Raw genomic sequence first — 12,571 nt, 5'->3', positions numbered from 1 at the left:
CAAAGAGCAAACTGTATATTAATTAGAATGTGAAAAGGGTTCCTTTTTATTACAAGGAATTTGATATCAAAGAATGAAGAGATAATAAAGAGAAGTGTCATCTCCAAAAAGAGGTAATAATTAAAAAAAAAAGATTTACGAAGTAATGTTATTTGATGAGATTTGTCAGATTCATTTTACAATAAAAAGAGTTTTATAATTTGGTCTACGATATCAAACTACGTCAATTTATGAATTTATTTTTATAAAAAAAAAATTTGGAACGTACCTTTCTTATAAACATTTACATGGGCAGAATATTATTTCATTTAAGTTTCATAATTTGCTTTTTCAAAAAAAAAAAAAGCCACCGACAGAACCAAGAAGCAATACAAAGATTTGAATCAACCAATTTTGCATTGCTTTTTTTTCATTTTGATTGAAATATCAACAGAGATAAATCAAAAAAGCTTATAACCCTAATAATATAATCCAAGAAACAAATCAATATATGTCACAAAACTTGATCAACTGTTTTGTGAGTTCTCCCAAAAAACAAGATCCTGAGTTTCCCCTTGTTAGTTCCTCGTCTGCCATAATCCTTCCATGTTGCAAAGGCCACCTGAAAAATCATTATCAACCCAGTTTCTTTCTACAGCATGGGAATTGCTAATCAAATTCTCAAAGTTCCCTGGTGCTCGGATACTTCCCAAGTTTAAGGTTTCCATCTCATAGTTACTGTTATCAGCATGATAGCATCCCTTCAGAAATGTTTCATACTCATTGTCAGCTATGGCATGAAATGGACCAGAACTCGGATATTCTGAAAGTTGAGGTATTTGAGAGAAATTCACTGAACTGGTGCAGTGCTGATCTGAGTCTGGATTCTGCTCATGGTGATTCAAACTTTGGCTCAAATAAAGAGGGCCCTGTCCAGGAGGAACTTGTGCTGCTGCTGCTGAATGCTGATAGGCAGTGTCAAGAGGCTGAGGGATTGCTGAGTTTTGGAATATCATGCCTGAAGAAGATGATGATTCTTCTATCTTTTGAAGCAACCTTGGCATCCAATAGAACCGGATGATTTCTTGAAATGCTGTGCTATTTGTATCGATCTTGAAAAGCCTTGCTTGTTTCTGCACCCGAGTTCTCCAATAATTTTTGATTTCATTGTCAGTTCTTCCGGGTAGATGTTGTGCAATCTTTGACCACCTATATATGATATTACCAAATGAACAGTTGTGTTAAGAATCTCATTCAAATTAGACCATAAAAGTACCACAACAACTTCTAAGGCACAAGAAAGATAGATTTTCTTTTAAAGTTTTGCAAATAGTTTTTGTTTTAGTGATCATCAAGTTCACAGCTGCAGACATGAACATGAGATTTGGACAGTTACCTATTGCCCCACTTGGAGTGGAGTTCAAGAATCAAAAGCTGTTCTTGAGGAGTAAGATTTCCGCGCTTCACATCTGGTTTTAGATAATTAAGCCATCTCAATCTGCAGCTCTTTCCAGTTCTTCTCAATCCTTAACAGGAAAATTAAAACAAAAAAAAGGGTTGATGATATGAATATCAATGATCAAAATAGCTGATAAATCTTACCTTCAAACCACACCATCTTGCATAGAAATCATTAAGATTACCTGAAGATTTAGCTGCCAAATTCCATTTTCCCTCACCATGATGAGAAATGTAGTGAATGAGCAGAGTATCTTCTTCTAGTGTCCATGGGCCTCTTCGAAGCTCACTGTCATCTTCACTAGAACTACTTAAACTCTTACTACAAGAAGACATGGGGATTCTTATTAACACAAAAGTCCCCCAAAACCATATATTGGTTGTATATTATAACAAGGATGGCCTTGGTGTTTTGAAGCTAAAGTGATGCATGCAAAGCACAGCCAAACTCAACATTACACGTTACAAGCTTTTAGACTTTCCACTTCTATATATAGTTATTTTCTTGAAAAATAATAATAATTATATTATTATTTTTTGAGGTTGGGGGTAATCAGCAACTCAAAAGAAGTTTCTGATGTTAAATTCGTAGGTGATTTCCATTCACTTTCCATGACGACTCAAGAAAATAGTAGACAGTAAATACAAGCTGGCTGGTCAATTACTTGATCTCTAATTAACACGTTCTCAATCAGAATTTCAGAATGATTATTTCTCCATATTAATCACTCTAGGAACTCAAGTAGGAAATAAACATTTCCAGATCGGTTGCGTTTGGGTTGTGAGATATTCTCAAGTATTCTGTGAATAATAGTAAAAAAATAATGAAAAAATAATGATAGAATATTGAATACTAGTGAAAAGTAGATAAAAAATAATAATAAAATAATGAATTGAGGTATTCTCGGTACTCAAACTAGCCCGACTCACAAAGAGGAAGACCCAGATGCATTTTTCCTTGATTTTCACCGTCACTAAATTTAAGCAACTGAAATGATTAATGATATTACAACTGACTGGACAATTAAAGGAACGATTTTTTTTTAATATTTTATTTATGTGCTAATTCTTAATTATCATTATCATCACCTCATTGCTTGAGCTGAAGGCCAAGGATCAAAATCAGAATACACATGCGTGTACATCCCAAATTGTGAGTGTATATATATACACTCATAGACATACATGCATACATACGATTTGACATGAAGATGTAACATCTTGTGTGATTTTTTGCTTAGAGTTCTACTCATATACTCAAAGATGATCTGATGCAATGAAGAACCCTAACAAGGCCAAAACAGGACAAAGAAAAAGAAAGAAAATAAAGTTGTAATTTTCTTGAAAACGATATCTTGAGGGATATATGGTCATGAATCATGATGGGGTAACGGTTCATTCAGCTGTCCAAGACTTGTTCTTTCTTGGGGTAACGTGCTTGACTGAAACAAGATACAATTGAATATAGATTACTGAAAAAACGTGGAGTTTTTGGTGTTTGCCTGGTGAGGGGCGGCATTTCTGAGCTTGGTTGGAATCTTAGAGCCTGACTACTGCTTTTTGTTTGGGCTTGGGTTTTGTCATATGATGTCTGCTATGCTGAACAACAGTGTCATTCCCTATGTGGTTCTTGTTTCTCCGAACCCCATCAGTTTTTAAGAGAGAGAAAGAAAATAGATCATTGAAAAGTCTGCTAAATTTGCCACTGCGGCTAAGTTTGACTCTGGGTGGCACATTTCTTACGTATTACTTGTCAATCTTACTTTTGCGAGTGGAAAATTATACAGGGCGGTGGTCCGTTGGATGAATGGATAAGAACCTATCCTTTTAGTAGTTTTTAAGCCCCAGTGAAGGTTGAGCAATAGAATGGTGTGCCTCAAACGAAGACTTCTACTGCTTATAATTAAGTCGGTGTATAAAACAATTCATCTTTTTTGTGGGTCCTATTTATTTATTTATTTTTTTCAAAACGATTATACGGCGGTTGCACAATTCACGATTGCAAATAAAACTAACCATTTGTTGTGGGGTCTGCATCAATGGTGTCTAGGGTACTAAGCAGGCAAATATCAACTGTTTGGTGATTCTAGAGCTTCTATCATAAAAGCAAACCCCATTTTCTTTTTTATGTGATTTGGTAGGATTGGAAGCATAGGTTTAGCATATATGCATTAAAGTTCCAACATTTAAGTCCATGTGTAGGCTGCAGAACAGAACAGTTGGCTGAAATGATAATACTAGAGACAAAATTGCTGTGTATGAGGAGGACTTGGTCTTGTTGCGCATAATGGGGATAAAGAACTTGGTATTGATCAATATTAATAGGAAAGATAACGTATTCCTGCAGCATAGTTTAAGCTTTTACGTTAAATCAAAATGCCAACTTGTTCAATCTACAAACTCTCCATGGTCCACTTTACAGTAACTGTGATTATTATATGTTGAAATGACCAAAACGATCCAAGAATTAGAGTCTCAGCGCCAATTTTGAAGGCAGGAGGTCCATACTATAACAAGTTTTCCTTGTCAGAACAGAAGATTTTGTATAGGAGAGGATGCAAGAGGACACAACAATGATGACAGACAAGGAAGATGGCATGGGGCTTAAGGATAACAATGGCAGAGGTAAAGTGTTACTTGATGACAATATCTGAGGATAATGATGACGATGATGAGGAGGATAATGATCACGACGATGAAGAGGACTAAGCGTGATTAACGGCTGATTTTCATAATTGTAACAAAGAAAGAGTACAACTCATGTCACATTGTTGAATAGGTATGCGGCCAGGAAGAATTCAGTTAGAATCTGCTTAGCTAATACATCATTATCATTTGCAGATCAGTGCATATTTGAGCAGTATTTTTTCTATTACACATGATTGCAGCATTATTAATCTCTTTCTTTCATTGATCTTCCCAAGTTTTGGTAATATGAAAGTGATTTCAGAATTCATTTAGGTACACTACAAGAAGAACGTTTATTATGTGGTCAGTTATTTGGGACAAAAATGACTATTTCCTATCAAAATTGGTCCATTCTTGTCACAAATAATTCGTCACAGATAATCAGTTTTTTTATTTTTTATTTTATTTTTATTTTTTTTGTGTAATGATAGTTCTAGTATATCAGCTTAAGTTTGTTAAAAAAAAAAAAACTTCTGCTGTAATACCTTGTATTTTTTTTTTACTGTATTTTTCTTTTTGGTGAAGGATTATTTTAATTAATTTAAATATTGTTTGTTAAAATTTATCGGATTTTCTCGTTGGATTTATTTTATAATTCTTTTAAGTAGTGAAATTTACTTTGATGTGCTTTCTTGATATTAATCAGTGTTTGTATTTAAATTTACTCTTTAATTTTTATTGTTAGACATTTATTACTTTATTTTATTAATATTGAGTTGCAGTGTTTTTAATTGGCTTTTATTTATTTTTATTGTGTTTTTTTTTCTTTTGTTGAACTTTTCTTTTTGGGACTGGGCTGTTTAAGTGTCTTTTAGTTTCTTTTGGGTCCCAAATCATTTAGCGTACCTTACCTGTGGGCCGAAATGCATGGAATGGACCTGTAAGCCCAACCCGACGCAACCAGGAAGCAGTTTCACTTCCATATCGCATGCACGTACGTGATCTTCTAGGGTTTTAATCAACTATAAATGCATGTTTTCCCTCTAAAGAAGTGGCCGCAGCAACCCGTGCAAAGCTGCACTCCACCCTACCGTCAACAACTACATTGACCTTCACCCCACACCGTGCACTTCTGCAGTGCACCACCCACGGCCAGCTCAGGTCATTCTCGACCACGAGCATTAAGATCACGGCAAGAGACCCTTCCACCGTGAGCCACTCCTTGAAAGCCAATCACGCGTAGGTCCACCGCACGGAGCCACCCTGCCCAAACCTCACAACCACCACCAAAGCTCTTCCACGCCGCAACCCACACAGCAAGCCCACTGCACGTCGGAAGACGCTGTTTCATTACCACCGAACAACCCCTGTTTTTAATACCCGAAACAGAGCATTGGTCGTACCGCAACTACTCCACACCGGTTGCCTCAGCCTCAGGCATCATCACGGCCCAGCCATCGAGCTCACCACTGTCGACCTCTGCCTAGTTTTTTTTTGTCTGCCGCGCACCACCTCGGGCTCACGGTGAGCTTCACTCTTTGTCTCTCTCGCGCCGAGCTCTCTCTCTCTTTTTACGTATGGTTCCTCTCTCTCTCTCTCTCTAGATGCTCTCTCTCTCTAACCAGTGTTCTGCCGACGCCCCCACCTCCGTATGCGACCGCCCAGCTCGCTGCCTTCGTGCCCTCCGTCGCGTATGCAGCTGCTGTGTTATTCAAAGAAGTTAGTTTTTACGTAAGTTTATTTCATGCTTCTAAGCTAATTTTATTTAATTATTCTTTTACCCTTTGAACTGCAAGTTATGCTAAGTGTTTTAAAATTTGTATCATGTGTTAATAAACTTTTTTTTTTTATTATGATTACAGAAAATCATTTAAGTATTTTAGCATGTTATTAAGTAAATATTTATTTTATGAGTAAATAATATTGGTATAATGTTGTTTTTACACTTTAGATATGATTTAGTCTATTCAAAATAGTTATGGTTTATTTTAAAATATTTTTGGATAATTATATTATCTAGTATTAAACTTTATAGTTTGTTTTCATTAATAAATAGGTCAACTTTTAAATGTTTTAGTCAAGGTTATTAAATCAATATTGATGATTTAGAAAGTGATGTTTTATAATTCGAGGTTATGAGATTTTAGGTTTTGAGGAAGTAAATAGGTTATTTTAGGAGTTTAGGCTTATATATTGTAATACGTGATTGATTGGAAATTTATAGAAGTTACATGATTATTTTTATAGGTGACGATTAATATTTGTTTGGCATTTTTGAGGAAAATTCTATAAAGCTAAGAAGTCCAGGTAAGCGGGGTTCCTATGCTAGACTTTGCATAAAATAAAATGAACTGAGGTCTTTTTTGGAAAATGTGCATGTTTTGTTATGAAAAGAAATCTGAAAACAACCTCAAATATTTGTTCTGCATTACTCATGAGATTATGTTTAAGAAGAAAGTATTTTCTGTCATGACTGGTGTGGACATGAGCTTATTTTTGACATTCTGTTATTGAACTGAGACAAATAAGTGAATATGAAAATTTGATAAATTTTGCATGTGACGTGAAGATGTTCTGAATCTGTTTTGGAAAATGTGAAATGATTTGAATATCAGTACTCTGTTTTGATATTATATGGCATCTGAAAAACCTTTGGCATGACTTTCTGATTCTGTTCTGACTCTGATTCTAACTCTGATATGGTGATTCTGATTCTGTTTTGCTCTAATATGTGGCCCTGTCACGGGATATAATAGTGACCTCTGGCCCTGTCATGGGATATAATAGTGACCTCTGGCCCTGTCATGGGAGATAATAGTGACCTCTGGCCTGCCACAGGATATAATAGTGGTTTTATGTTCTGAGTGCAATCGCTTTGGTAATACGGTGATTTATGTTCTGTTTGGCTTTTCGCAGGATGCACAACCCTACCGCGGGGGTTAAACATGGTCTCTGTTCTGATATGATATGATAAGACGAAGTTGTTCAGTCATGTTGTGCCAAATGAGTCTTTGAATATGAAAAGTTGGTTTCTAAATATGAAATAATTGAGAAGTCGCTCTGATTTTCTGATAAGATGTATTTTTTTGAGATTTGCATATTGATACTGAAATGTTTTGTTTCTGCATTCTAAACTCTGTGAAAATGCTCATGTTTATGCACTAGTATATGTCATCTGCTTGCTGAGTTGTTGATAACTCACTTCTTATCTCCAATTATTTTTCAGATGATTTTTGAATAGACCAGCTAAGGATCAGGATTATGGAGCATCGGTGAGATGATTATTTAAGCATAGTGGATTACTCATAGAAGATTTCTGAGAAGTGGCAAATTTTATTAAGAGACTTTGTAGTATTTTGATGACGTTATATTTTGGAGTCTATAAATTTATTGATGAATTGTGAGTTTTAAGTTATAGGGAGTAACTCTTCGATCCCTGCAAGACTGGGGCGTTACATCTGCAGATATATGCTAATTGATAATTATTTACTACCAATAGAATTGCATGAGTAAAGGGGTAGTTCTATTGAATCTATTGATCATGTTTGCATGGCTAGCTTGTTCATCTTCAGCCTCTCAAGAACACCATATATATAATTAAATGATTCATTGCACTTACCTCTTGGTGTAGAGTTTGGCTAGTCCATTGCCATAATAATCTAACTCTTCCATCAGCTTACACGGCTGGTTTTATTATGATCTGATTGGCATCAAGGAAATAAAGTGCATCATGTTCACACTAATAGTAATCCTGAAACCACAAGTACTGGTCAAGCTGATTTTACTTGTGACATGTCAAGTTCTAATTGACACCCAAACAACTAAAATGAAAGGAAAGAAGACTATCAATTTCCAGCTTCAAATTTGGGCTGATCATTGAACCAATCCTTGGATGTAAACTCTCTTATACTTGTTTGCTATGGCTTATGGTGTATGCCTAGAAGACATGGGCCTGCAGCTCATCTATAGTATCCCATCCAAAGAACACTGTTTTCTTATCATCATCCATCTAAAATGTGATTAAATATAGATGAAAAAAGAGAGTTATATAGAAAATAAGTGGATGTGTTTCAAATCCTGAAAATTGTAAATTACATTATATTTATTGATATGATGTTTCAAATTACTTTAAACTTAAATTATTAAATCTGTAAATACTTAAATACGTATTAATGTCACGACTTAACGGGAGTGAACTTCTACTTCAGAACTTATATATGTTATAGATTTTGATGAATTGGAATGAGGCCGATTTCCTAAGTTTAAGAGAGATGAAAAATAAGGTATGGTGCACTAGAAATGATGCATGCAAATATTGCAGAACGTAGGGTGACCACACAAAATAGTGCACCCTAGTGCATGTATACCCTACCCATGGTGACAGTTTTCAATGGCGGGTGTCGGTTGAGGAAGTGTCAAGAGACAACTGTTGGACTTAACCCAATAGTTGTGCCTCTTGCCAACCGCTGCCTATGGGTCTATATATAGAGACCAAATATGCAGAAATTGAGAAACTTGAATTCTCTATCCAACACCAACCCCGTGAGACAAATACCCTAACGGGAGTTTTACCAGTTCAATCCACAACTTCATATAGTGGTATCAAAAGCCTTGTCAATGAATGAGAGCTTGTATTCTTGCACAGAAAAGACTATCAATAGGCAAGTGCTTGATTTGATAACCACACTCACATGTTAAAACTATTTAAGGAGGATTTCAGACCCAACATAAACTTTTTCAAATTACTGTGGGAGAACTCAAATACACTGATAACTTGCAAAATCTTGTCACCCAATACTACTTTGAAGAAAAATTTTGGAAGATTTTCACTAAGAGAGGAAAACAACATTGTTTGAAATACAGGTGAACAATAATTCTGAAGAAAATTTATCGACCGGTGGCCAGAGTGATTCACCACTGTTGGGGTTAGAGAATATTGAGGACACATCATCTGTTCCATCATCATTGTGTAAAAAGTGGGAGGAGGGAGAGAATTCGAGATTTTTAGTTGCGACTTCTGAGGGCTGGAGGTTAAAGACGACACTATTGGTTGAAACGGTATCATTTTGACCAACAGTTATCAGAATTTAAATCTTTTGGCCCTAAACGACATTTTCATTTAGCCGATTGAAAAGAATCTTGACCTAAATGAAAATATCGTTTGGCTACGCCTATCAATCCTACTTCAGTTGCATACGACGTTGTTTCACGCAAGGTTGAAGACAATGTTGTTCCCAATACCTTAGAGGCTATGCTTAAGAGGCAACACGACAATGTTTTGAACGAAGCCTATACAATAGGGCTGGGCTCCGACTCTGACAGAGTCGAAGTGCTCGTTTCCGACCTCCGACTCCGACAAGAGTCGGAGCCAAATTGGAGCTCCGACTCCGACTCTGAACTGGAGTCGGAGTCCGACTCCGATTGGAGGTCGGAGCTCCGACCTCCTATCGGAGTTCCGACATAAGATCGAAACTCGACGTGCGCTCGACGTGGCGCTTGAGCGGAACTCTTCCAGAGAGGTTCGCTCGACTTCCGCTCAACATGTCGCTCGAGCGAAACCTGTCGCTCGAGCAGAACTCTTCCAGAGAGGTTCGCTCGACTTTCGCTCGACATGTCGCTCGAGCCAATGTTCAATACAACGTGTGCTCGACTTGCGCTCGACACCTCGCTCGAGTGCAAGTGTTCAGTAAAAAAAATTTCGGAGTCGGAGTCGGAGCGGAAGTCGGACGGAGTCGAAATTTTCAGAATTTTGCACACCTCTACTATACAACATCAAACGACGCCATTCCTTCTGGACCCAAGTGGCTTCAAAAGGCCTGTAATCAAATCCTTATTCCAGCCCATGTCACTGAGGCCTATGAACTTATAAAGGACTAGACCCAAGCCCAAGACCAAGCCCATAAAGAAACGGACTAGGCTTGAACCGATGAGCAAGAACTCAACCAACCTGTGACCCAAATCCTAAAGCCGCGTGCCGAGCCGATAAGCGAGCTGCACACCTAGTCGTTGACTATGCTAAAAATTGGTTCACTATGCTTGACTCTAGTTTGAACTGTTCACCCAATTTTCTAGTCTGATTCAGACAGATTTTGTTGTTTTTTTTTATCATTCTGAGTCGTTTCAAGTCTGATTTGGTCCATTCAAAAACTATTGCATCCTAGTTTTGTGTCGAATCATAATACAACACAGAAATTCGAAGAGAGGAATGGGAGAAAGTTCGATGAGAGTTTGAGGCAATAGTCAATCAAGGCACCACTTCCAATATTTTGCTTATTTGAAATATAGTAGGAAAAATTTTCCACAATAGCCTTGGATCAAGTGGAAAGATTATTATTATTGATTTTTTTAGTCAAGTTAAAATTATCTAATTTTACAATTATTTTATAATAGTACACATCTATTATTATTTCTATATTTTGTTGTTGATATTAAGGTTTTGCTATTTATGGCATTGAAGAAAAATATTAATCTCTCAGGGATTGAAAAACTAAATTGTAGAAATTTTTGATTCTGGAAAATTCATATAACTTTTCTTTCAATCTATGAAAAGACTTTAAATACATTAACACGCCAAAGCTATCTGAAAATGTGGAAAATAGCCCAAAATGGAAATAGAAGCGGCTTAAGAACCGGAGACAAATGGGAAGAACACAGTGCTTGGCTAAGAGTTTTGATTTTACATTGCATAAATGATGATATTATTCCTCTTTTTGAAGACTATAAAATTGCTAAGGAAATCATGAATACATTTGAAGGTAAGTATGGATTAACATCTGATATTTATATATAATTATTATTAAATAAGTATAATAGGACTTGTATGCAAGAGAATGAAAGTGTGAGCGATTATGTACTTCAAATGGAATTGATTGCAAATTAATTATTTGATGTTGATCATCCTCTTACTAATAAAAATGTAAGTTACAATCATGCTCAATAGTCTTCCTTTATCTTAGAAGCACATTATTACTCTTTAACATATACTTAAAAGGAAATAACCATGACTTCACTCCCAATATTTTTGGTACTTGAGGAAGAAATGATAAAAGGAGGAAGAGAGGGAATGGATCATCCAACCTTATGATGGCTCATGAAGGGGCAAAATAAACAATTTCGAAGTTATTTTAATTGAGGAAAGAATGAGCATTATAAATCACAGTGAACTAGTAAGGGAAAAAAGAAAGAGCGTATTGAAATTGTGATGATAACATAAATAATACTCATGGACCCAACATCAAATTCTTGGTAAATTGACTCTGCGATAACAAGACAGATTTCTAGAAATAAAGAACTGTTTGTCAAACTTAAAGAGAAACAAGCAGGTGAACACATAGTATAAAAGGCAACAACATATATTGCGATATCTTTGGACAAGCTACTTGCAAATTTTATGTAAATGGTTCCATTATTTTACTAAATGATGTATTGTATGTACTTAATATTCGTAGGAATTTAATATATGTGCCTGTATTGGATTAAAAAGGCTACACATTTGAGTTTAAGTCTAGAAATGCTATTTTTAATATGGGTGATGTATCAGTAAAATGTGTGAAAAGTCACAATATATACCTATTAAATATTGATATTAATAATAAAATACATATTTCTAATTATTTGAATGTGTCTACTAATTGCATATATTTATGATATTTAATATTGGGTCATGTAAGTAAAAATAAAATGTTCACAATGTATAAAAATGGATTAATACCACAAATAAATTTAGATGATCTTGATGTGTGCGAACCATGTATCAAATGCAAACTAAATAGTAAGTCATTTTCTAAAAATTGAAAATCGACGTACTTACTTAAAATAATACATTATAATGTTTGTGGACCATTTAAAACAAAAACATACAAGGGAATGGAGTACTTATTACTTGCACTAACAAATATTCAAGATATAGGCATATCTACTTAGAAACAAATTTGAGATAATAGAGAAGTTCAAAGAATATAAAATAGAAGTGGAAACCCAATTGGGTAAACCCATTAAAAGTTTTTATAGTGATAGGGGAGGTGAGTTTGAAGTTTTGGATAACTTTTGCAAATTAAGTGGCATAAAACATATTTATCTTTTCAATGGATAATCGTTGCTGTGTTGCTAAGTCGACAATAGAAGCAAAATATATTGCTTGCAAAACTATAGTTGGTAATTCAGTTTGGATGAAACGCTTTATTGATAACTTTTGTTTTAATATATTCAGTGAACCAGTTAATGCATTTTGTAATGATCAGTTTGACATCTCGTTAGTAGAAGTGGAGCACAAAACTCTAAAGAAAAATACATTGATTACATTATCACTATAATTTAGATATAGTAGAAAGGGGTGAGAGCAAAGTTAATTTTATTTCCTCGACCGAGATGGTAGCGGATCCAATGACCAATGGATTTTCTCTAAAAAAATTGAGAGAGCATGTGACTAGAATGGGGTTAAAAATACCTGAGTAGAATAATCACATAGTTAACACACATAACTCAAGAAATTCTATGGACCCTTGGA

At 35.4% G+C, this 12,571-nt stretch overlaps 1 protein-coding gene across 1 annotated transcript; it reads right to left on the bottom strand.

Moving 5' to 3' along the window:
• Positions 1-402: 402 nt before the first annotated feature.
• Positions 403-1,900, bottom strand: LOC109014792 (transcription factor MYB24-like). The gene is made up of 3 exons (XM_018997290.2): positions 1,623-1,900; positions 1,376-1,505; positions 403-1,188 (listed from the first exon to the last, which is right to left on the bottom strand). The coding sequence occupies exons 1-3, from the start codon at positions 1,771-1,773 to the stop codon at positions 558-560; spliced, it is 912 nt and encodes a 303-aa protein (XP_018852835.1). The 5' UTR covers positions 1,774-1,900; the 3' UTR covers positions 403-557.
• Between the last annotated feature and the right edge of the window lie 10,671 nt (positions 1,901-12,571).

The sequence above is a fragment of the Juglans regia genome, chromosome 6 (assembly GCF_001411555.2).
Source record: "Juglans regia cultivar Chandler chromosome 6, Walnut 2.0, whole genome shotgun sequence".
In the NCBI taxonomy this organism is placed as follows: domain Eukaryota; kingdom Viridiplantae; phylum Streptophyta; class Magnoliopsida; order Fagales; family Juglandaceae; genus Juglans; species Juglans regia.
The sequence above is the reverse complement of the archived record's forward strand: the minus strand, read 5'-3'. Positions and strand labels throughout refer to the sequence as shown.

Coding starts and splice junctions, on each gene's coding strand:
- LOC109014792 (XM_018997290.2), bottom strand. CDS start 1,773: ATGTCTTCTTGTAGTAAGAGTTTAAGTAGTTCTAGTGAAGATGACAGT. Junction 1,506..1,622: donor TTTGGCAGCTAAATCTTCAG/GTAATCTTAATG, acceptor TTTCCTGTTAAG/GATTGAGAAGAACTGGAAAG. Junction 1,189..1,375: donor CACTCCAAGTGGGGCAATAG/GTAACTGTCCAA, acceptor TATCATATATAG/GTGGTCAAAGATTGCACAAC.